Genomic DNA, 26168 nt, shown 5'->3' with positions numbered 1-26168 from the left:
CATGCTACTGAATCACTTGAGGGATGCTCCAAGTGACTTACCTTGAGAGCAGTAGTTACACCAAGGGATGGCGTGACCCTACCTTGCTCAAGGAGACGAGCTGCGGAGCTACTAATTGTGTTAAGAACTCGAGAAGCCAAACAAAGGCTTTTCACATCTGAGGCATCACGGTTGATTTGTCCAGGTCATGGTCTGAATGGATGATGGGGCCAAATAAATTCTCCAGCGCAGCAACATGAAGTTTAATGAAGACTTGTTCAGTCAGCCTTATTAGCAAAGAACTCTGCAGTGCCTAAGGAGGAGGGGCTGCTCTGCTTTCAATAGGACACAAAGGGTGCTAATTTCTAATCTCTGCTCCATTTGATGCTCTTTAAAGTTCATAGCCAAATTACAAAGTATGAGAAGCTGAGGAAAATAAACATGCAGTTGATAAAGGCAGCCTTTGTATTTAAACTTCTGCGGAAGAAACCACAGAGTAGAAAATTAGGTTGGAGGATCTTCACTGTTCCCACCATCTTACCTCATCACAGGAATTAAAAATGACTTTATCCTTATAGTGCTAGTAATAAAAAGAATTATCAACAGTCTTGCTATTCATCACAGAGGACAGTGAGATAGCAAGGGACATGCCATGGCTGTAGTTCATTACCTTAGCGATTCCAGCAGTTATTTTTCAACAGAATTCGTATTTTCACCATTTGTTCTCTATTTTGTACAGCTGTTAACTTGAAATTTACCTTAAAATAAACTATACTGGCAGAATCAGCATACAGCTTGGAGACCTTAAATATTTCTGTATATTTACCATTGTGTTTTCCTCTTTTTACACATCTTCCCTTTTGGTTGCACATAGTTAATGTGGAAATTAACTTTCTTAAACACATCGCAGAGCCAGCCCCATTTATATGAAAAAATACAGAACATAGCATTTTCCAAACAGAGCTGTGATTTTCTGAGTTGAAGGCTTTTAACACAAAAAACTAAAGGAATATAAAGGGAGTGTTAGGTTCTTAAATCTTTTGAGGAAAAATAGTGAGGAATATTTACCTCCTAACAATTACTATGCAATTAAGATTAAAAATGGCACAAGAACTTATTTTACACTTTCATTTTGTTTATATGACAGGTTTGGTGTGACTAGCAAATCTGCCTGCATTATGTGTCTCTCTAGCATGTTGCATGGGGCACTGTAAGTGATTACACCGTTAAGCGTAGTGATCAGTTGCCCCAAAAACTTGTTCACTGACTTGAGTGGCATTTTCCCAATTTATGCTAATTTAAGTGGGACTAGAGTCATGGTGTTAGAGTATAGGAAATGAAGATTTTTTGGGGGGTGGGGGAATGATTTAATGAATTTTTAAAAATGAAAATATCCAGAAAATTTTCATCCAGAAAATTGAATTTTAAAGATAACACACTTTTCTTATGCAACAGTAGAAATCCAGATAGGAGAGTCAAACTCCTGGAGCACAATACAGAAAAACAGCTACAAAAACATTGCAGTTTCAGATTCCTGTAAGGTGCAAAAATTATCATCACTGATGAAATTTAGATGACACTGCAGGGCACTTCAGTACAGCATTAGCTACTGCTAGAATTGGTATGTATTTTCTCAAAGAGCACCATTACTTCATGACTTTGTAACAGTGTTACTGTAATTATCCAGTCAATGAACAGCAATTTAAGTTCTTAAGCAGACCATGAAGAAATTCTGCTTGCAGAGGGGTCTTCTGCCAAGGAAAGGGGAATGACAGTCCCTTTACCCATTTTACCTTCACTGCCAGAAGGCAACGTGCAGCAGGTTCACCCACTAGGAACAAGTTGAAGCCACCTGCATCACATTTCTTAAGCATTTAAGTTATTTTAAATTGGAAAGGAATAGAAGTAATGCAGCACCCAGAAGAGGAAAAATGGACAGGAAGAGAGAAAATCCTGAGGTGGAAGAAGGGAAAAGGGACCTTGTGGGTAAAAGAGCATTTCTTAGAGCTAGGTGATGGGTTTTAGAGATTTCAGCAATTGAAGGCAAAGTTTTATCTCTGCCCAGAATCTCTCTGCATCATAGGTGTATAAAAGTCATGTAGCATAGCAAAAGAAATCCTGGACAACACTAGAAATCTGGATGAAGCCAACACAGGTAGAAGTTTTACTCGGCTTTGTTAAGATGGTGCTTCAGTGCAGTTTGTAGAACAGACAGGCTGTTGCACTGTTCAGAAAATGTATTAAGATTGCTTTATTAAAATCTAGTAAACACATAAGGCTGGCAATTCTGGAGGAAAAGAATGACCTCACTTATGATCTTATCTACATGCAATACAGCAGTTTCCAACCAAAATGATCCCAGAGCATTGGATGGACTTCACTAACTGAAGCATAAACTTTGTATCGTGAAAAAAGAGTCACCTCTGAGAAAGAATACAAAGTCTTTCTAGAAGCGTACAAAGATCAGCAAGTGAAAAATAGCCTTTTCTCCTTAAAACTGCAAGAACATGTAAGGAGGCAGTATCATTTACAATTACTATACCTGAAATAGAGCTGCTTTTCACCAGGAAGCCTTTGGCGGCTCCCTTTTCTCTTCAGAAAGTACTGGCAGCCAGGAGGCTCAAGAGCTACCTTGAAACTTTTCTGTAAAGCAGGGCATGGGCCCGGGGCACGTGGATTAAAGCTGTTCACTACTTAACATAGTAAGAAAGAATTCAAACGCAGAAAAAGTATAGCCTAGCTGTCTGTCCTGATATTTCCTTCCTCTTCACTTCTTCCCCGGAAGAAGGAATCAAGAGACACATGAGCTGGGTTTCCAAGTCCAGGAGGAGAAGCCTGATGGGACCTGGTCCCATGCTGTTTGACTTGAGATCTCCTTGGAAGAGAGCCCCAGGAATTAACGGGTTAATCTCAAGCACCTTTGCTTGCAGAAGCAAACTCTCTCTGCCATCTGATGAGGGATGTGTTGACTGACCTGCTTTTCCTTTTATCCAGCAGACAAAGAGCTACTGGCTCAGGCAAAACCCTTCTCCCTTCACACCTGTTTGCTCCATTAGTTCAGGTTTGGGTTGTTCAGATGCGCGAGACAAACTGGTTTTGTTCTGTGGATGCAGCTGGACTGTCAATCTCAGCAGAGCACAGCTAACCCTTTTGCCCCAGCATCACCCCAGCCCCCTGCCAGGCCAGGAGCAGCTTAGCAAGGGGATGGAGGGCAGAGCTGAAGCCTCAGCCGCAGGCAGCAGCCAGCTCCGCACAGGTACAGGGCAGCCTGGCAGGGCAGGGCAGGGGGCACGGCCATGAGCATGCCCACAGCTCTGCATTACAGCTTCTAGAAACTCGCTGCACCAGTGTCCTTCACTGCAAAACTCCTGCAAAATGCACGCAGCCTTAATGTGAGCACACACAAGAAACTGCACAGCTCTTCAGCATCGAAGTCTCTTGCTAACTGAACTGCCTGGTGAAAGTAGATCACACTCAAGACACCTTCTCTGTATTTCCTTAACCCCCTCGCCCTCCCAATTGCCCCCCATTACCACCAGCATCACACTCATGGGAACACTCATGTGCCTTGCCTCTGACTCAGCTCTGTTATTGAGATGCCATCTGGTGTTGATGTCTTAACTGCTGGAGCACTGACCTCTTAGTTAACCTGCCTTGACCTTTATGGGAGATCAGTTCATATGACGCTGTCCATCTCTGGCCACATACGTGACTAATCAGGAAATCAAGTGCTTTACATGATGTTTTAACTATGCTGTGACATATAAGCTGGTCCCTGCAAGCCTGGGACACAGAACAGCCAAAGGAGCTGAGGCAGATTTCTGAGGAAAATCATTGAGTCCTGTAATTTCAAACCGAGCAGAGATGGAAAACATACCTGCAAGGTTTGACCACATCATGGGGAGGCTCTCATAACAGTTGTTTATATCCAAGGGAATTTGTAGTGGCACAGATTTTAGCAGAGATGCATGGTCTTCGCAGAGCCCTGAGTAGGTACCCATGTTGCTAACCCATGTCATTGCTGCTTCTGTAGCCATGCTAAATCAAGCAGAAAGCTGCTCATGAATGACACAATCTGTATTTACCTTAAGGCCAGATCTACCCTGAAAGCCTGAAGTCTACCATCAGCAAGGACTGACCTCTGTGTACAGAGATAACAAGTGCACAGCCCTGCTGAAACCTCCTCAGCTAAGCATGGTTTCAAATACAGCCTTTAAAGCAGTGCAGCCTGGTGGCTTTATCAAGAAAGTATATTCTACTGACTGAGATGAAGAAGCAAGCTGAAGACTGTGGAGTCCAGTTACAGCATTTGCTGAAGAGACACACCAACATTCGAAGAAAGGGAACAATGTACATGCAACTGCATCAACAGAGTGAAATGCCTTTGTGTCTCTCGGTCCTGGGAGACGAAGAACTCAAAAGGTTTGCAGGGAATCCTGCAGGTCTCCCAGGATACACCATAGTTCATGCTAACAATGTGTTGCTGGAGGCAACCAAGCCTGAACAAACACATCAATCCGGGGGAGGAGGAGTGATGGGTTCATGAAAGCAAAGCCTCCAGTAAAGCTCCCCTACTTCTTTTGTGCAAGCTTTCCCACCCAGATCCTAATTCTGGCTGGCTGGCTGGTGAAGGGCCTGCCACAGAGGAGGCGCAGGGAAGCACTCCGGGCCAACCTCGTGTCCCACTTCCAGAGCCAGCTCGCTGTTCTGGAGACAGTGTTGTGCCGCTCTGAAATGCAGCGAAGCAATGAGGCTGGCACGCTGGCTGGCTTGTCAAATGCACTAACACCCTCCAGTTGTCTGCTCTGCCAGATGGACCACATGCCTCTGTGTACCCTGCGTGCTGGCATGTGCTCCCTTTCCATCCCAATCCCTCCTGAAGACTCATGCCTACCACAAAGCATGCAAATGCGTGTTTAGTGGAGGCAGAACATAGCAGGCACAACCTGCTATGAAGAATGTTTCTGTTGGGTGTCTCAGGAAGACCAGGCTATATTTTTCGGTGAAGAGAATCAAGAATATTCTTGGTGCTTATGCAAGAACATGAATTTATTTCACTTCATTCAAAACTGACACTCTTCTTGCCACACATTTCTTGTAAGAACATGTGTATCTCAGCACCACGCTCACCGTTAGGCAAACACATAAAAAATTTTCAGAAAAAGAGGATTCATGTTAAATTTGGGACATACTTAAAAAAAGCATATGGAAAATGGCCTAAAGCTTGGCAGCTGCCTGTGCCTATTCTTTGTGTAGAGACAGAGTTGTACAGATAGTTGTACAGATTATTTTAAGTACTATCAGACGTCTGCAGTTCATGACAGTATGGCATATACCCCATCTTTTCAAAAGATACAAAGATCTACCAGACCAGCCTGAATACAGACTCTGAGCTACCCTGCTCCCTCTGGCCACACCAGTGTTGCTGTGGAGAGCCATCTTCTTCATGTTGCCAGAAACCCAAGACTTTTAAAAGTCTGTTTTAACATAACCTGAAACCTGGGAAAGTGGCAAGTCTAAGCTTACACATTATCTGCATTTCAGATAGTAATCAAAACAGCTACCTGCTGAAACACCTACTTCAACATGTTCATTTTATATTACGAGTTACCCTTTGGTAGTAACCACTGATCTCCTCTTGTCCTACGCTTTACTTCTCACTCTTGGTACGAAGCACTGAAGACAACTAAGTGTTAATTTACGTGTTTATGCTGCTCATACGTTTAAATTATTCCATTGCTCCAAAATCCACCTTAGGATGTTTCAGGAAACGGTGCACTTTGTAATTACCATGTTTGCGAAAATGAGCAACAAACCCTAGGACTGGAGCCAGAAGGTGTCTATTACAGGCACCTACCTTCTCAAATGCTATCCACACTGAGATTTCAACCAGCAAGGAGATTCCTGCAGGTTGTTGCATTCACAGAGGTCACAATCTCACAGTCTACGCTCAGCAAGTTTATGCCTCTTCTGAATGCCAGTGTGCATGTTTGTGTCTGCATATGTAAAGCCAGCTAAAAGCAAAAAGCAAACAGCAGCCAACAGTACTGCACTGCCAGGCATGGCAGATTGCTTGCTGCCCTGTGCCAGAGACAGAGATTATTCGCGCTACCACGAACAGCTGATTCCTACCTGCTGCAGCCCTCTGGTCCTTGACCCAGTCCTGCCAAGGGTGTGGGAGGTTCTCCTGCAAATAGCAGTTCCCATTCCCTTAACAGCAGGAGGACCAGAAAGCCTCTGTTTCCTGCTCTTCTCTTTGTCTTTCTTAGCCCTGCTTCTCCCCTCCCTGCAGTAGAAATGGACCCTGGCCCCAACTCCTCTCCTGTTCCCACCCTCCCCTATGAGGAGCCAAGCACAGGATGCTGTGGAGACAGGTCCTGTATCCTCAGGCATGGCGAAGCAGAAGGCAGTAAGGAGGCAAAAAGAAGTGGAAGAAGAGTTAAAAGGGACTCCTGACCATATCCACAGCTCCCTGGCACATCAGACCCCTCATCTGCATGGAGCCCCTCTCCCCACCGTCGGACGCCCCAGCTGCAGCTCCTCTGATGTTCCTCACTTGACCAGAGTGCACAGGATGCGGTAATACGGTTGTGCCGCTGCACCAATACAAGTGCTGAAGATTCATTTCTTCCGTTCAATCCCAAATGCTAGTTTAGCTATGGACGCACTGGTCAGCACGTAAACTTGACAGAAAAGGATCCTGCCCTAATCTTTTGATTTTCAAAGCAGGATTAGCTTCATCCCTGGTCTAATGTTTAAGCCAAAATAAGGGATATTTTTGTTTGTTACAGAGATCATTTATTTTGTCAGTCTCACAGTTTAATTCTCCCCTACAACTAGAACTCTTACTGAAGATAAAAGTTCAATAAAGCCAACACAGGACTAGTCGACCTGGAAAGCTGGGTCTTGGTGGGCCTTACCTTTCTCAGAAATAATCTTTGGTGGTAATGTTATGTACTGGAGCTAAAGCAAACCACGTATATACATATATAAAGAGCAAGGAAGTGGGTCTGTGGCGATAATCAAACATTAACACATCTAGACGTTGTGCCAAAGCTAATGAATACTTTGCCACTGCTTTTTACTAAGAATGATGATGCAGAGCATAGTGATAAGGGCACAGGAGGCAGGCTAGATAACCAAAAGGAGGGACTGGAAATGGAAATTAGCATTCATGAGGTAAGAAAACATTTTGGAGAGGTTACTGTGCTCAGATCAGGAAGTCTGAAAAGCTCCCTTCCTTAACTCTGAAAGAACTGACATACGTAATTAGAGCTTTCATCACAAGGATTTTAAAGGAATCAGTTCAGATGGGATGGTACCATACAACTGGAGAAGAGCATATATAGTAACTGTATTTATAAGGGGTAAAAATTACTTCAGAAAATACAAGGCTGAAGTCTGACTACAATAGTATGCAAGACTTTGGAAGAAAAAAGTGAAAAGCATAAGATAAAAAAGGGGATGGAAGCTAGCTTTAAAAGAGGTAGTTTGTTCCAGCCAAACCCAACAGGTTTCATTGACAACAGATTTTCTAGATAAAAAATAGATCTGTCTGTATTAGAAAAAGCGTTTAATGTGGTGCCACCTGGGAGGGAGTTAAAATAGAGACTGATACCAGTATTAAGCCAGAAGTAAAAACCAAGATAAAAGGAAGACAGCCATTGAGTTTTAAGAGAAATATTAGGTTAGAGCAGTTACAAGTAGAATTTCTTGATTAAGATGACATGATTAAGACTACATTTATCCATATTTTTAAATAATGATCATGGCACAGAAATGAACATGTTAATGGTCTTTGCTGAATGCACACAATTAGGAGGAACTGGGTATATAAAGGAAGCTTTGAACATCATAGTGAAAGGAGTGGTTAATCCTGAAGACTGGAGTAACAGAAATGAGATGAAATGTAATAAACAATGTAAGTTCACAATCAGGCATTTAAGGACAGATACATTTGTTATAATGAAGGAACTCATCAATTATGTATGAGAGAAAGTGGTCTAGGATATAGACAGTCAATCTGAATATAGTGAAAGGGTATTTGCCCGATGCACTAGCACAAAAAGAAATAAGATACTGGGATGTACCAAGGAGAGAATTCCCAAAGATGGGGAAACAGTAATATCTTGATATCAGTCTATGGTGAGACCTCAGTCTGTGCACAGTTTTGGTCACCACATCCAAGAAAGATTAATTCAAACAGGAACATGAGCTGACAAGGGCTTGCTAGGATGAGGAGGAGAATGAAGAACAGAATACTAAAGAACTTGTCTCACACAGTTTAGCAAATGAAAACAGAGAGAGAGATAATTACACTGTGTAAATATATTAAAGGGCTTACACTGGAGAGGGCAAAAAACTATTTGAAAGACAACATTGGCACAGGAACACATGGATAGGAAATGGTCATGAAAACATTTACACCCGTGTCCTGGGAAATAGCTTCCATTCCTATGATCTTAAGTGAATCATGTTTAAAGGTCTCTGAAATGTCTACATGTGAAAATACACCAGCTTCAATAAATTGGTGACTAAAGTCTGCACTTAAATGGCATAACTTCTACAAAGTCTGTAATGTGCACGAGGACATAGAGCTACAGGACTTATGTTGACAGGATCTCTACTCTCCTTTTAGGCACTAAACTAAATGGCTAGATTTGGAAAGGAGCACACTGAGCTGCAGCTATTCAAAAATTTTGCCACACCATTATAGGAATAGCTGGGACCTGAATATTTTGGAAGCAGTTTTAGGTGCCAAACCCAGATCTGGACTCCTTCACAATAGGTGCTGAGCACTTTAAATAGTTTTTAAAAATTGAATCCTAACTGATAAGTTCAAATCAGTCTCCACAAGATTTACTGCAATACGTCTAGGAAGTTTACAAGTAAATTGGACTGCATCCACGTTACAAAATCCAGGATCACAATTCTCATTCTTGGTAACCAACATCAGAATGAAGAAAGTAGCGTAAAGTCTCCCTCTTGTGTAACGAGCACAGTCATAATGCAAATACCGGTTTATATCTGTTCTAAGATTAGGCAGAGGATTTCAGTCTCATCTGTCAAACGTAAGGACAATTAAGACCAAACTGCTTCTAATAACAGATGAAGAAGCTCGTCATGCAAGATTCATGTCATACCTGTGCTCCAGCATTATTTGGCTTGATCAAGGGTAGATCAGCTAGAAAATGGAGATGTTGAAGTAAAGACATACATCAGCAATCTCCCTACACTACTCTCATCCAACTCTTCATTTCTGGCTTGAAAGAGCAGAAAGTGTTACATTTTTTCCCTAACATTGGGGCCAAATAAAAGAATAAAGGAGGCAGAAGTTCTGATAAAAATAATCACAAGAAGTTTCTAAGCAGGCACAAAAAAATAAATTGTCAACATAGAAGCTGGAGATTTTGCTTAAATGATTCCTACACTCTTCTTGTTTTTAACAAACCTGCTTCCCATTTTATCCCACGCTGTTCTTTGAGAAGATGACTTTGTAACTGATCCCCTAAAGGCGTTCATCATCACTTTTCCAGTTCCTGTGCTGCATAGTCCAGTGATCCCCTGAGCCTTTCTTAGGTTTCAGATGGTATCACAGTAAGGGAGAAACAAGCAAATCCATGCATTTGGGCATCATGAAATTTCTCATTCTTACTTGCTGTCTGCTCCTGCCAGCCTTTTCACCTGCTGTTTTACACTGCCAATTCTATTCAGCCCCTTTGTATTCAGACAGGAAATTCCACACAGAACGGGGATCTCTAATTAAGGGCACATGAAAAGATTTACAGCTCCTGTTAATTAGTACTACTGCTGAAACCTTGCTTACTTCTTTGCCATGTAGAACTGATGGTGGAAAATGCGAGTTCTCAGGTGGGTAATTTCTCCACACGGTGAACCCGGTTGCTGTCTGAGAGCTGCAGAATTGGGTTCCCCAGGGCGCAGCCACCTCCGTGGGGCACTGGCTACATCACCATGCAGCATGAAGCTGGGACAGTGCTGCACCACTGCTGCTATATTGCTGTAGTGCCATTTTTGCCTCCTGTCAGTGGCACAGCAGCATGCTGCCAGGAACTGAATGCAAAAGGCAAGATAATGCTGCTGAGGATTGCCACTGATGTTTTCCACTTCAAAAGAGCTGGATGTGGGGAGATGCCTTGGTGCTTTTCCCTCCCAGCAGCTTTAAGTTCAGAAGCTATTTAGCATCCTGCGGAATTGCTCCAAACAAACCTAGTCTTTCCTCTTTCAACACAGCAATCACAGATAGCTGCTGCACTTAAGTGTTCCATCTCCAATTAAGCTTCAAACTGACATGTCCTGCTCAGCTGCAAAATCTCCTACTGAACTCCTCTGGCTTATCACATAGGCATGTGGCTTTCTGCACTGCATTAGAAAGCAACTGAAACCAATGTAAACACTGTGGCTGAGGAATCACAGCCTTAGAAACACAAATAGAAGGCTTTGTACCACCTAGCCTGCCTCACTGGCATGAGATAAACTACAAAGCATCTACCCACATCTATTCTCTTGGGATATTGCCTACATAAATGGAGATCAGCAGGTCAGTCCCATGACTGGAGCTGGAATTCTGTCTGCTTTCCTTTCAGCTGATCTGACTATATAAAGCCATCTGTGAATAGGTGTGGAAAGAGTGAAATTCATCAAGAACGTCATATAGGCGCAGCACTTAGCCCTTCTAGAACATATTATAATCCTGCTACAAATCCACAGTTACTGTAACCTGCACTTCCGAATAGCCATGAGAAGAAAACTCAGCACCTAAACTAAGAGATGCTCGTTTAGCTGTTTGCAGCACAGGGCCAATGACATGGATGAGATCAGAACTGACTCTATGCTGGCACAGAGGCGAGAAAACACTCCATTAAACAGCAAAATCACTATTTCTGGGGCGTAGATGAGGTGGATATTGAATCTTTTGAGGTTAGGAGACTACTTGTAGCCCCAGCTGAGGACACAAGAGCTGGCAGAGCTGAGCTCAGTGACATCTCAGTTCTGCTTTAAGTATTATCACTAGGACAGTCTTTTCTAAAACCAAAGTTTTGAGGTGTTGGAGATGGCTGAACAGGGGCAAACTTGCCTACAGTTGACGTTACTCAGAAAAATATTAGGGAGATATTTGCTCAGGATATGCTATATCTCAAACTGAAGTTATGGGTTTGGTGCAGAAATGACTGGGTGAGGTTCTTTGGCCTGAGACATGCAGGAGGCCAGATTAGATGATAATAATGATATCATAGTCCTCCCTTCTGACCTTAAAGTCTATGAATCAGATGACTGCAGACCAAGCTTAGTCTGAAATTCTCTCTACTGATTAGATAGAAATGAACTTTTGCTTATTGTTGTACCTGTTCTTTCCTCATTCTAACATTTCTCCCTTCCTCCTGACAGATTTTCTGTGTCTTTCCTTCCTGCCATAAGGAGGGACTGAGACAGTGACTCTGGTCCATGGCTTATATCTGCAATCTTCAGCTGCTTCAGAGAACAAGACTGCCAGACTACACAGCAAACACCATTTCTACTTCAGCTAGGTCCAGCCTGCACAACTGAGCTGCAGGCTCCCCCACTGCAAAACAGGGATGAAGATTCAACACTGCTGCAGAGGTCACTGGGACACTGTGCATTCCTTAAAGTGGTTATTCTCCCCTACCAATGCAGTACTCTTAAAGAAGTTAGAAATGCCTTGAGAAAAATATGGGATGACAACTAGGATATAAGACTCCTGAACTGCTAGCTGGTGGCTGGTGTCAAACATGAGGAAGAAAAAACCCCCTGCCTCTGGTGCTGAATTTAGCTCTTACAGGTTGGAGTTGTGCAAGAACACGTTTTAGGTGCTGTTTGTTCCTGGTATTCTGGAGTCCCCTCCTCCTTGAAGCAAGGGTTTGATGTTCCTCTCTGCAGTCTCTCCAGCTGGCTTTGGCAGGCTCTTGCATACAAATTTTTTCATGTGTCTGGGACTGGGAAGCCAGAACAAGTTGGTTAATAGTTACACAGCATAACTGAAGTGCAGTTCTGGCTGGAAGGTGGTAACTGTCAGCATATGCTATTTTCCCCCTTGCTCCGGTGATTAACATGGAATATCTTCAGAGCTTGTAGCCTGTTTCTGGAATTCAGTGCAAACACATTGCAGAGCTGTATAATCCGTTCAAAGCTGCTTGTTTGAAACCTACAGAACACCATTCTTGCAATCATCATATCAGGACTCAGTATCTAGCTGGCTACGGTATACAGAAAAAATATTTATAAGAGAACTACCCCAGAAAAGCATCAGGAAAAGGTTTGAAAAGTTAGTACTTGCCCTCCATTACCTTCAAGAAATAGCTGGAGCTAAGCTTGCCAGAATTGCCATCTCCAAGTTTTAAAATAGAAGCAGCAGAACCCCCTTAAACCATGCAATTTACTTTGAAAATAACAACATTCTCAGAATTAATTCCTTGTGCTATTTATTAACTTTCTGGATTTTGAGCAGTTAGAGGTCATACATGTAACCTTCTATCTCCAAACATGCAGATGTTCTCAGAAAATAATAACATAGCTATTTCCTCAGTATCCCAATAGTCCCAGAGCTTCAGGAGAATGCCAAACAGAACAACTGGTTAGCAAATTGAACTGTCAACATCAAACATGGTGTAGCTGCAGCTCTCCTCAGACACACATCACAACAGAAACAACAGAACTAGCAACAACGCACCGAAAATAGCTATCAGGGAACTTATGTCTACAAGGCTAATCAGCTTTTTATATATATACATACACACATAAACACACAGAGCATTATTATATAACAGAGATAGATTATATATTCTATTAAATTTATAGTAGAATATATAGTTTATGATCTATGCAAATATATATCTTATCTATATTATATATGTATTGTTCATATATGATTTTCTTTATACAGGTGAATATTACTTTTAATTTATATAAATAAAAATTATTTGAGAGATGAATGGTGAAATGCAGAAATCTAAATCAAGCTGTGAGGTATTTGTGTACAAGGTCAGAACAGATCCCAGTGCTTCCAGATCTACAATCGTAGCTGCAGGAAGGCCTCTCCCTTGCTCCTCTGACATGCAGATATTTGGCCGAGACAGGCATCTGCTTCAGAATGAATAAATACTTGTATTGTATCAGTAACAGAGATGTTCTGTTACTTATCTTGCAGAGTACAGCACAAATGCCAAAAGTTCCCGCTTCTTTCCACGCTCATTGATCCAAGCTGAGCGACATGGCGATGCATGGTAGGAAGCTCTGAGGCAACGGGACACTTCACCAGCACCAACCACAGCTTCACACACACTGTAAAACCCCAGCTGTTGTAAAGTGCTTGTTGTTATAACCATGTAAACACGCCCATGTTAAATGGGCAGTCCGCTATCACTTGACCCAAATTTATTGGCTAGCTGCTGCAGGCTAAAATAGCTCCCCATGGTGACAAAGATGAAGATAATATAAAAGGCTTCTTGGTGCCAGAGTTCAAATTAGCACAGGCAATAAAGTGCAGCATCTTCTAGCTGCACTTTGACTGAAAAGCAAGTCTTCTTTTTCAGCTCTGCTCGTGCAATATTTACCTTCACTGCTGTGAACTCTGCTGCCTTTACAGGACGTCACTGAGCTTATCCTGACTCCATCAGTCAGGTGGCTTTCTGCAGTGCCCCCCGTAGTGAGGGTAAACTCTCAGGTTGGGATCATTCAGGTCTCTACCATCTTCCTCAGATAGCTTCCCAGGTCATATCTTACATAAACACATGCGCTAGATAGAGCTCAAGCCTGTGGAATTGTTTTACGCTCAAATCTACCAGCCCTGGACACCAAGATGTGCATTCTCACTGCTAGGACTTGCCTCTGCGTATGCCTGCAGTCAGGCCTACCTCAGGCTTTCATCTGCTCCCACCCAAAAACCCGTGCCCCAAACATTGACAGGCAGTTTAAGCATTTGGCATGCAGGATAAATTCAAGACAAGTGGTGAAATTACGGAACTGAGTTTCCTGGATTCTCTTCTGTGCCGTTCAGGCAATAAAAATTCACCATGGCTAAAATAGTTACTTTACTCAGTGTCTGACCATTGAGTAGAATTTTTCACGCTTTTCTCACCAATACGTTTTTCTCGCTTGAAACAATATTAAACCCAAGCTACTCTTATAGACCCAATTCTTTACCTTCACTAAGTAGATAAAAAATCAATTTCTTATTTTCGTTGGGTTTTTTAGCAGTGAAATAAATCTGATTTTTTTTTTCCCCTCCATCAAGCTTGACCTTGGAGTCAACAAACTGGCTAACAGTCAATGCGACTTCACCATCACACAGAGTATGAGGATATCTCCCTTCTCCTTCACGGAACAAATAAATGTTATTTCATTGCCTTGATGGAGCCTTCAAACTCCACTACAGACTGAGGCAGCTAGTCTTTTGAGAAGAGAAATACAAATCAAATGCTTGAATCAAGTGAGGTTTGAATCACTGAATTTCTGGAGAGGGGCAGAGAGGAAGGAAAGAAGAAAGTGATCATGCATTTTTGTCCACTTAGGCACTGTGAGGGTGGGATGAAGGTGGAGCGAACAGAAAAGCAGCCAGAACTGTACAAGAGTTCCATGGCCACCAGGTCCTCAGCTCCCTCACTTCCACAAACCTTGCCTGATGGCAGCAGGGACCTTGGGGAGGTGGGCGGTGAGCCATCCCAGGAACAGGAACAAACACGCGCTTTGTTCATGCTGCCCTTTTGCAAACTCCATACCTGGTGGTAGGAAGACTCAATGTATTTCTTACTTCAAGTTCCAGTACCACAAAGGTAGTGTATCTTATGTTTTAGCTAATGACACAGCTTTGCCTATATTACCTACTTTTTTACTTTTAAAAATTTATAGGTCATAGGAATGATTTTTTGTACCTGTTTTGCTTATAAATAAGTCAGTTTGTGACTGACTGGGAAAGAAAGAAGAGTAAGAAGGTTGCACACAAAGCTTTTACTGAAGTATCAACTTCTATTTTGGCCATATATAGCAAATAATTCCATATCTATGCCAGTAATATACAGCAGCACTTTTGCCTTTCATTTCTCTATATGATGCAAAGTTATATATGAACGGGGCATCCCTCATTTCCCTTGTTACTGGGACTTTCTCCCCTTGAGCAACAGCCACCCTATGGCAACCTATACCAAATCAACAAAACAGCAATCTCCAGCACATACTCCATATGAAAACTCTTACACTTCACCCTAATAGACATGAGCTCATCGCAGCAGAACCGATGCCCATGCTAGCATCCAAAAAGCTGGCACACGAGGCCAGGTTGCCTACTCTACCTTTCTACCAGTGGTTCCCAAACTTGGAGGTAGAGACAAGCAGAGTATTCTAAAATAAAAATGGTCAGACAGACTTGTGGTAACTGTATTATTTGAAGAAAGAAAGGTCTCTACTTATCCAAAGTAAATACTGCTTCTCCACAAATCCTTTGTCTTAAGCACCCGGCCAGTACCTACTGTGCTGCTGTTTATGAACCTGTCTTGATGTCCAACCCAGTTTCACCAAACCATCGAATAATACTCTTTTCAGGTGATGTATATAAATGTTTCTTATGGAAGGGACATATGACCTCAGTGGGGCTTAGGAAGTCCATTCTTCCAAAACAGATCTTATTTCACACATATTGTTACATTCACCACCTGAGAGAAACACATTAAATACCTCACATGCCTGAGCTATCATGACATCAGTGAATCAATTTTCGTCACCAAACTGGGTAGCTACTGATCTTCCTCAGCTTGGGGTGAACAGCTTCCAATGCACTGCAGGTGCTTCCTCCTGGAGCTGTGTATTTTCTTCCTTTTTGTGTCCTGACACGCCAGCTCTTTTTATGCTCTGTCAAAGTCTGCTTTGTCATTCAGGAGTTCTCATCATCCCAACTCTGCATGACACCAGTCGCACCACTCTGCTTTATTTCTCCTGCTTCAGAGATTAACTAGAGTACAACTGAGGAGCAACGAGCTACAATCCCATACAGCACATTTTTCCACAGTCAGGACACCATCTCAATAGATCCTACAAGGTCAGATAAAGGATCCTTAAATGACCAAAATCTGCTACTGAACCACCCTCTGTCATCTCCTACACCCTCTCTGCATTACTTTACAGTAACAGTGCAAAGCACAGTGCAAAGAACGCATGCAGCAGCCTGGATCTGTGTCTTGGCACCCACTGAAACAGAGAGGGGCATGCAGAGCTGGACCTATCTCAGCTGAATACACCTGTGAGTTAAGAAAATTTCTGCACAGAAGTTCAGGAAGGGCATCCAGCTTCTCCCACAATATACTGAGAACTAGCTCCTAGATCAGCTTAAGCTGATGTGGTATGCAAAAACCAGAAATGCTCCAACATTTCCCTCGGACAAGTCCACCAACAGGTACATAGCTGCATTTGGCTCTTACTTTGGGAGCCTGCATATATCAGGGGGGTGTCAAATCCAGATGTGATTTTGGGGGAATTGGACTAGAACAAAGTGATAGTCTGCCTAATCCTTGAGTTTGTTCTGCTTTGGATCCGTTCCCTGTAGCTCACTTCCCAGCAGTGAGTTTGAGGAGCATCAAAAAGATTGAGATGGAAGCTTGAAGGCTTCCCTCTTACCAGCTGAATCTGCTGCAGATGTTCCACCACTGGTCAAGTCCTCAGTATTAATCGACTGCAGATCTGTGTAGGAGGGAGCAATGCTTGGGCTGCTGGTGTCCTCTGAGTTGGTTGTCCAGCTGCTCTCCGAGGCATGTGCTCGCCTCTCAGAAGTGTTGGAGGAGGGGGAAGTCCAGCTGGGTGCTTTTGATGGAGACACTGGATGCAGAAAACAAACAGGTATCAGTTAGAGACTTACAGGGCAATCTTCAAGAAGATAACAACTATTCCAAAGACACACTGTATCAGTGTACTGAGACTCTGTAAATATAAATTCCAACATCCACAGCAACACAGTTATTTTATAACAAACACACAGCAACTTAACTAGTGCCTGGCACTGTTACCCTCCAGCACTACTCAGCCGTCTGCCTTAGATCCCATACTGCTGGCAGCTGTATGTTTTCCTGTTGTTCAAGTATGGCAGAAGCTATGACTTTTCAGAACAGGAAGATTTGATGTTTCTGCCACTGCTGACAAGATCTGAATATCTGTGTTGTGCAACACAGTGGAGTTTTTATAGTAGCACAGATTTTTATAAAGTGGTTTTATTATATTTAATTAAGCATTCCCTATCTGTGACACCCACTCAAATGTAGTTGTCATCTCAGGAATACTCCACATGGGAGGAGGAGTATAAAAACAAACTGAAATTGACCTATTAATGTGCATTAGAAATGGCTTTTGCTGCTGAACATGCAGGATGGAGTGCCCCAATCTGAATAAACTGCCTAACATTTCTGCTCAGCGTAGACCAAAAATCCTGTTCTACTCACTTGTCAGGCTTGCATGTCAAACAGTTAAGCCCTGCCTAGCTATCATCCAGAGTTCAGAACACAATCTTACACGTCCAGTGCTACGAATTTGTATTGTATACTCTTTGTTTTGTAGACTCTTTGCCCACAGTATCATTTAAATGTTAGGAACAGTGGGTGACTCTAGTGAGGAAATAATAATAAAAAAAAAAGATGTAGTAAAAAAAATCTTCCTGAACTAAGGAAAGGTGTACTGGTAGAGACTAATTCTAATGTCAGCATAATAACTGTTTCCTAAGTTAGTACATCTCTGCTCATCTTTTAAACTAACAAAGATCTCAATGCACCCCAAGTTTTGCCGTTCCGGAACTGCTGACACAGAGGTTCTCTTCTCAGCATGTCATACATAAACAACCCTTATTAGGTTGACAGATACTTTGGAAGAAAATGGCAAATTAATGTTAAAGAGGATTAATCTCTCTCTACTACATCCAAGTGGTGTGATGGGACACTACCTCATTATGGAAACCTTGCTGTGTGCATAGAGGGAATATCCAAACAGCACTCCCTGCCTTGCCAATTGTACAGCTGTGAGCCTATGTACTGAGCTGCTTCTGAGTAGAGTCATCCCTAAGGATGAGGGGCTGAAATTCAGGAGATCTGTCTCCTTATTGCACATGTTGACAGTTGTGTTAGAGTGACATGACCAAAAGCCCCCGCTTCTCCCTCCAGTAATTCCACACTGTGTTGTGCTTGATGCCTGTAGAAAAAGGATGACAAGCGTATGATTATAATCTGTCAGTCCCTCTCGCAGCCCTTTTGTTAAACATGGCATGAGTCATCTGAAAAGCCACCCTTAAAACTTCACCTGAAATTGCTTTGACAGAGTGCTTTATTTGGACATAGAAGACAAGCTGAAAAGCTAAGCTCCATACGTGAACCAGTAGCAAGACCTGAGGGTTTTTTTAAGTGTGTTTTGTATCTGGATTCTAGAAATTATGGAATTATTTTATAAAAAAGATTTTAGATTTGCAGTGTTTCTTTTTTTGTTTGGTCAGTCACAGCAATATTAAAAACATAAGCCAATTTAGAAACACAGAAGATTTAATAACTCAGATACTGTCAACTTGTTTTGTGCTTTCCAAAACCGATTTTTGTCCAACAGGGAGACTGACTGGAATAGTGTTGTAGAATACTTTTATATAAGGGCAAATTAATTTTACTCCAGATAAGTTGTGCCACTTTGGAAAACCATAACCATAGAGAGCTTTTTCTGCAACAAATGTTCTTTAAAATCTTACTACAGTCAACTTCCACCTATTACTAAGTTCTAGGTTCCCCAGCACTAACCCTTGGAACTAGTAAAAATGCATTTTCCCCTATGCTGAGCGAAACAACTATCTATCAATCTCAAAAAGCAAGACAAGCAAAAGTAAACATCTACAGACATTTAGGTCCCTCTTCAGATGCTCCTTCTGCTTTCCAGATTCTTGGAAGTCCTGAAATCAAATTCCTAAATGAGGTAGGTTTTTTCCCTAGAAACTTGGAATTTGGTCTCTAATGTCAATAGATGTAGAGACATGGCCTTTTAGCCGCAGGAATTTCTCAGAAATCTGTTTACGTTGAAAGACCAGTGCCAGAACTGTCCCTAACATGCAAATCTTGTAGCATGCGTAGGATATGGAAAATTAACTGTTTCCCAAACTGAAAAACGTTTCCTTCCACATGAATTTTACTTTTCTTGATGTGTTTGTTCCTAATACAATGGATTGGCTTTTAATATGCAGAATTACCTTTAAGCATTCATTCCTCTTTGATGTTTTGAGGATCCGTTCTTTGATCCCTATACTGTATTATAATCAACCTTGTTAGCATCATATCCTTTCCTATCACATAGGACCTCAGATTTTTCTAATTTTAGGACAGCATCACAGTTGGTCTAGTTTTCAGCTGATGATCTTGTGTTGCATGTACTTTCTACTTTCAGACAGAACAGCAGAAAATGGTTAAATTGAGATTTGCCTTACTGTAGGATAGCCTCTCAAAGGACATGGTAGGCATCCAAGTTACTTGAGCCATTTAAAACCAGACAAAGCTCTCGGGAAGAAGTGGTGGGAGGCGTGGTATGTGTGGAACAGATGATGTAACAGATCTTGCCTTGCTCTAATTTTGGTGCTTTGCTGAATACCTCATTGAATTCAAGAGCGTAGCTAACACCGATAGAATACGAGATGGCGAGCTGGAGGCCTATTGTGTAACAAATGCAAATGTTATGTCACTGGCTGGCTGTGATCATTTACAGATTATGTATCGTTTGTGATAGGAACATTTGGGTGAGCCTAAAAATCTCATTTTTCACTTTTGCAGTATCAGTTTAATGAGTTTGACTAGCCTGATAGTAACAATGAGAAAAATCAAATTTCTTCTTTTCCCAGCAAAAGGAAAACGGGGAAGAGGGCACCACAATGCATCATTTCTGTGACTAAGTATTTCTGTGGTCTCGCTCAAGAGCTACTGCTCTCCAGGGAGAAATCCACATGGTTTGGCAGCTGTCAGTTATCTATGCATAAACCTGAAAAGCAGAAATATTTTGAAAGAAAGATTTTGCCTAGCATTTACTCTGCCTGAGCCTGGCAGCAAGGTTTACAAGAATGTCCTAGATAAAGATAATTTCCACTATGAGGCTCACAATGGTCACTTTTCATTTCTATAGCTCAGGTTTCGACCTTTCTTCTCACCTTCTGAATTCTTTGTCTGTGTTTTCAACCCTGTTTCTTGCTATCAATCCCCCTAATTTCTGCTCCCCCAATAATGTCTTCACTGTTCCCAGCACAAGGGTCCAGCATTAGACTTGGTTTTCTTTTAAACATATTTCCTATAGGATAATCACTACACAGCAGTTGTCTTTAAATTACGATTTTTTAGACTGTGAGCACTTTGGGACAAAGATTTGCTTTTGGGGGAACCTGTGCAAAATTCTGTAGCCCTAAGGTTGGAGGAAGACAGCATCTCTCTCTCTCCTAGGGCCCCCCCCTCTCCGCTCTCACGGCACTCTGGAAATGCCACTTTGCAAGCACTTTTCAAAATGTGTTTCCAGGCAGTCTGGCCATCAGCCTGGGTAATTAGCTAGTCAGCTGTGCAGCTGCTTCAGTGTGGACAGACAGACAGACAATTTCCCAACAGTGCTGGAGCCCTGACTGGAACGCGGCCGGGGGTGCTGTGCCTTCAGGACATTGCTCTTCACAGCTGCCTGCACAGGAAACAGATTTCAAACATCTCCATCCTTCTCACACCGATCCGTCTGTCCATACTTGGTCTTTATACTCTTCCCCCTCCCAACTAGCTATTCGCTATTGTTCTTATGTGGGCTGTTTGCTACTGGAAATGAATAATTGCTGTCACCATAGGCTTTCCACTGAGCGTGTCAGCGTATCGTCGTTGTAACACAAAGTCTCCAGCTTTGCTGCCGCCCATAGAAAAAAGACGTGACCTGCAGTTTAATTGAGAACAACAAGGCTGAAGTTTATCCTACCTCTTGCTGTCAAAAGCCCCTCAGAGTAGAGGGCTAGAGACAAAGATCTGTCATCTCTTTCTGTCCCATGACCTTCCCTTTAGAGGATGTCAGCTGCACAGGTCTGGCCATTTATAATACAGTGTCCAGAATAGGAGTGGGACTAGCTCATAAATAAGGATCTTAAAATATCCACATCAGCTCCTTAGGGTTCCTATATAGTTAGAGAATAACAGTCTCCCATGCAGGATGAATATATCCTGATCTGAATGCCAGGGGAACCATCCTCCATGAATCTCAGTCAGATGCTAGAAGTTAGTGTGCAAATACCCACTCAGTGGCATGGATCACAGGACAAGCCTTTACAGGGGCACAAATGGGTGCCTTCTTCAAAACCGCAATGCTTTTGGAAAGACTTCTCTGATCACCTCTTTTGGATATCCTAGACCTCTGCCTACAACCTTGTGTCCCCTGTGACTGAAAACACAAACCAAGAGGCAGTGCTTTTGCTAAGCACATACCTTAAGACTGGGCCACATCCCTTTAAGGATGGGAAATCAAGTAATACACCACAAAATTAGTTTTATGGAATTCTCTTTGCTATGGGTAGCTTTATTTAGGCTGAGCAAATAATTTTTTTTCATTTAATAAGAAGGTGTACTTAAGAGTTTTCTAGTCAACAAGGACATCACAACATTAGCAAGAAAATATGGTGTCAGAGCAACCAACAGCTCTGTTTGAAAAAGTATGTGGCTGTATAAGAGTAAGGATCACCTAACCATGAAATTAAATAATAGAGAGGTAGAGCACCTCAGTTTCACAGATTTATGGTTACAGGTGCTCTTCCCTCTCTCCTCATCACCAGGGTCAGTGAGCATTTACAACTGAGAAGAATAACCAACAAATAAATATAAAGATAAGAAGGTCTTAAGCAGAGCTTAAGAGAAACTTCTTTTAGCCTGAAGATTCAGGCACTTCTCCTGCACAAAGATCTAACCACTGTCTCAGATGGACTGTAGCACCCATAAAAAGAGCAGATGGAAAACCATTGGGTTGTACCCAAAACCCAACCCAAAGTTGCCAATCCAAGTTTTCTGACAGAAGTATTATTTGTGTCACAGGGAGTATTTGATGGACTTGGTGAGCAGAGTAAAGTTATGTCTTTGAACTGCTTTAATAACTAGCAGTAATGAAGTGGAATTATTAAGAAACAATCTCAATTTAAACATGAAAAAGTAAACTAATGTTTTCTTGGGCAATTACTCCACAGCCTCCTGCAAGGAGGGACAGAAGTCTGTTTGTACAGAAAAGCTAGAAGCTCATATAGCCATATCAGTTAGTGTAAGCTGAGGAGGCAAGCCAGAGGCTTTGCATGCACATTTAAAGTATGTCAGAAAGAACTTTTACATTTGAAGAAAAGTGCATGCAGTCCTGGAATTAGGGTCAACTTCAGTTGTCTTTGTAATTCTCCAGCTGCTAAATCACAGCATCAAAAGACAGCAGAAAGTACTGATGGGCATTGGCACGCTAGCTGTTGGTCTCATTAAGCTTCTGGCAAAAACCATATGGGGACTATGAGCAGATAAAGACTATGACCACAGAGGACAGTGATCACCATTCTTTCAGTTCCCGATCACAGAGGCAAACATGGCTCAGACTTTTTAGATGGCTGTTCACACCTGTACATAAGAAATGTCACTACTGAAAACACCACTATGCTGTTTCCCCATGAATGCATTTTGGCAGTCTCCAGGATCAAGACATAGGTGGAATGAATCACAGAAGCCTTTGATTTTCTTTACGAAAAGAAAAAACTGCTAGTTCAACCCAGAACAAAATTATGAGCCGTTTTTGAAACTCTAATAACATTAATTGTTTTAAAGTACAAACTAGTCAAAGTTCAAGCTTTGAGAAATCAAAGAGCAAGCAAAAAGTTCTCTAGGCTCTCATTGTATTCTGTTACATTACTGGAATGGACTTTTTCATGCATTTGCCTCACCTGCTTGTGGGTGGGTTGATGGAGCACTGGTCCATGGTGCATCCTCAAACTGAACCCAAGCACTGATGGATGACAACAGATCAGCGCTGGGACACACATGGTTCCCAAGCACAGCAGTATCCACCTTCGGTTGATCAGCTACACCTTCCAGCTCTGTGTGGGAGAGGTCTTGAAATTCTCCATCTGCATTGTGGTTCTCTTCTGAGGAGGTGTCTGAGGAAGAAAAACATTTCTCCAAAGGCTCCTCAGCGCTACCTAAAATAGAGACAAAATAGAGAGATTGGTAGGACTCACCATTACTTCATTGTTTTTTATTGAAATGTCTAAAATTTGCCATTAAATGTAAGTAGAAAATTTTCCTTCACCTAATGTAGTTGTTAGTCTAACACTGGGCATAGTTTTGCACTTCATTATAATAGGTGAGACTTACTCCGTAGTCAGTTGGATACTGCCTTGAATCAAGAAGGACAGATCCAAACCCTGTAATAGATCTATGCTAAGGAAATCTCACATTAGGGGAGTATTTTACATTTTTAGCCCAAATTCTCCTGTTACATAGGGGTAGCAGCAGATAATTCAACCTCTGCACATACTGCTTCCACTTAGAAGGCAAGCTCTGTGATGCCAGATATATGACAGTAGTTGGTCTAATTCAAACAAAGAAAGTCTCACAAGGTTCAAAGAAAATCAGAGATAGCTTACCTCGTGGATTAACAGGGAGGAGCAGCTCATCAGTGAAGGACACCCACTCAGACTGGTGGGAGGCAATGACACTAGTCAGAGACGTCATATTCGCAGCAGGATACTCATCTTCACTTGGGGATTGTAAGGGGGAAGCAGAATGGGAAAGAGGTACAGTGAAGAGGAGCCAATAGAGGGAAACACCTCCTTTGCACTTTCTTTTCTTTTCAAGTGCTGTTAAGAGAAGAAAGGAGTAAATTATGTCTTTTAGAAAATTAAATGGGAGGAATGAGTGCCAACATTTTAATAATACAGAATGTTAAACCTATTTATGTACCACAGGCACAGTACTGTCAAAGTACTGCCACCTTTGAGACAAGAATGTCACCTGTGTCTAGAGGAGGGCTACACTTAAGCAACTCATTGATTAAAGCATCTGAGGGCCTTCGAACATCCTCATGTTAGAAACAGTCAATCACTGAAAACAATGTTTTATTCCTTACTCAGGGAGCCATGCCTCTTATAACCCCAGCAAGAGAGGTGATGAGGAGATTCTCCCAAGTTTAGCAAATTTTGATTATGATGTAACTTAATCCTAATTCCAAGATGTCAGCGTGTCCTTGCTCATCTTGCTACTTACAATGTCTGATCCCTCTCAAGAGCAAGCAATAAGCTGCACGTCTCATTACCAGTAACACCTATGTAGCTGGTTCTGGGATCAGGATTGGTTGCCCATGAATCTTATCATGGTGTGGGTATGAAAAGATGCCCTCTCAGCTAGCTGCATTTTCAACTCTGCTGCTTGACTGGAACTTCACGTTTTAATTTTAAAAAAACAACATCTTAGATCTTGTCTGGAGTTAAGCATGATTTTGCTGTAGCGCAGCAAATGTTTTCACAGATGCAGCAATTTTAGTTAGGATGCACTGCAACAGGCTGTACCCCGCACAGATCTGGGAATCTGCTAGAGGGAATGGGGCACTGCAAAGTGCTCTGGTTGCTGGCTAGTAACTGGGAAGGTCAGGTGTTGTGGTTTAAGCCCAGCCAGCAAAAAAGCACCACGAGGCCACTCGTTTGCTCCTCTCCCCTGGTGTGGGTCCCTTCTGCGAGCTGCAGTCCTTCAGGCACAGACTGCCCCAGCGTGGGCTTTCCCATGGAGTCATGGCCTTCTTCGGGGGCATCCCCCTGCTCCGGCGTGGGGTCCTCCCCGGACTGCAGGTGGGCATCTGCTCCCCCGCTCACCTCCACAGGCTGGGGGGGACAGCCTGCCGTCTCACCACGGGCTGCAGGGGCATCCCCTCCTCCCCTGCTCCTCCTCCCCTCCTTCTTCACTGACCTTGCTGGCTGCAGAGGGGTTCCTCTCACATTCTAATCTCCTCCCCCCCACAGGTTTCCCTTCTTAAATCTGTTCTCCCAGAGGCACTACCACCGTCGCTGATGGGCTCGGCCTCGGTCAGTGGCAGGTCCAACCTGGAGCCGGGGAAGCTTCTGGCAGCTTCTCACAGGAGCCACCCCTGCGGCCCCAGCCCCGCTACCAAATCCCACCACACAAACCCAGTACATCAGGTCTGGGGAGAGAAATTCTGACAAGCACCCATGATCGCCTCAGATTTGCAGACTACTTCAAAACTCTCAGAGGACTATTGCCTCCTCCTAGGGAAGCATGTGAATTCTGTCCCCAGTTATCTCAAGCACTGAAGCTCTTGTTGCCATGGTATTCAAGTACCTGAGAATACTAAAACTCAGACTTGGCTGTTTTAAAGAGCTTTAAGTGCCATCTCTTGGCCTGCTGTCTCCCACCTAACTAAAGTTTTTTCTGGGGTGAAACTTTATGTTGGTGTACAAGAACAGGTACTTCAGTGAGACGTCTCTTTACCCTACATTAACAACATTTAGGTCCAAAGAGCAGACCGATATTTAAATGCATTCAGTCTTTAAGCATTTTCTGCAGGCAGTAGATCATTAAATGGCTTCCAATATGATTATTCTCTTCAGGGGCACAAAGTTATTAGTCTGCTGAAGGCAAGTCAGCAAATAAGAGCTGTGTGAAACAGCTGAAAACTTTCAAAATTTTGGAACTCACAAACCAGCCTGACACCCAGAGAGGATTCATGGGTCTATGTTCATTGTCTGAAGATGAATCTTTCCAAGCAGAATTGAACACAAAATGTACAGTTTCCTGCGAACACAAAAAAGGATTCCTGGAGACAATCCTGATGGTTCAGTGCAATTTGCCAGAAGACTGATCCCCTCCCCGTAGACTTTCCAGAGCCTATGGCCACCCCACAGCCAGTCACCCTGCATACCTTTCCCTTGTTAGCAACCAATTCCCTAATGCTGGAGGAAACAGCTGCACTTGAGCCCCAACCCCTTTTCCTCCACTCCCATGGCAGGACGTCTGCCTTCACACAGTGTGGGCAGATACCTTTGCCTGCTTCACACAGCATCCATTTTGGGTGCTATTAATAGAAACTACAAAGCTAAACACAGAGGCAAACTAAGAGAAAAAGAATAATCAGATGTTTAGGGTCACTTGGATGCTATGTGAGGGAAGGAGAGGATG

The 26168-nt window shown here is 42.7% G+C and overlaps 1 protein-coding gene across 1 annotated transcript in view; it reads right to left on the bottom strand.

Moving 5' to 3' along the window:
- The window catches only part of STON2 (stonin 2), a 79600-nt gene that overhangs the window by 36332 nt on the left and 17100 nt on the right, over positions 1 to 26168 (bottom strand). Inside the window, exons 2-4 of the mRNA XM_069783714.1 lie at positions 23627 to 23839; positions 22925 to 23179; positions 16621 to 16818 (exon numbers count right to left, since the gene is read on the bottom strand). Of these exons, the coding sequence (XP_069639815.1) occupies positions 16621 to 16818; positions 22925 to 23179; positions 23627 to 23714 (541 nt within the window). The 5' untranslated portion in view covers positions 23715 to 23839. The remainder of the gene's footprint in view (positions 1 to 16620; positions 16819 to 22924; positions 23180 to 23626; positions 23840 to 26168) is intronic.

The sequence above is a fragment of the Haliaeetus albicilla genome, chromosome 5, assembly GCF_947461875.1.
Source record: "Haliaeetus albicilla chromosome 5, bHalAlb1.1, whole genome shotgun sequence".
NCBI classification, from domain to species: Eukaryota; Metazoa; Chordata; class Aves; order Accipitriformes; family Accipitridae; genus Haliaeetus; species Haliaeetus albicilla.
The sequence above is the reverse complement of the archived record's forward strand: the minus strand, read 5'-3'. Positions and strand labels throughout refer to the sequence as shown.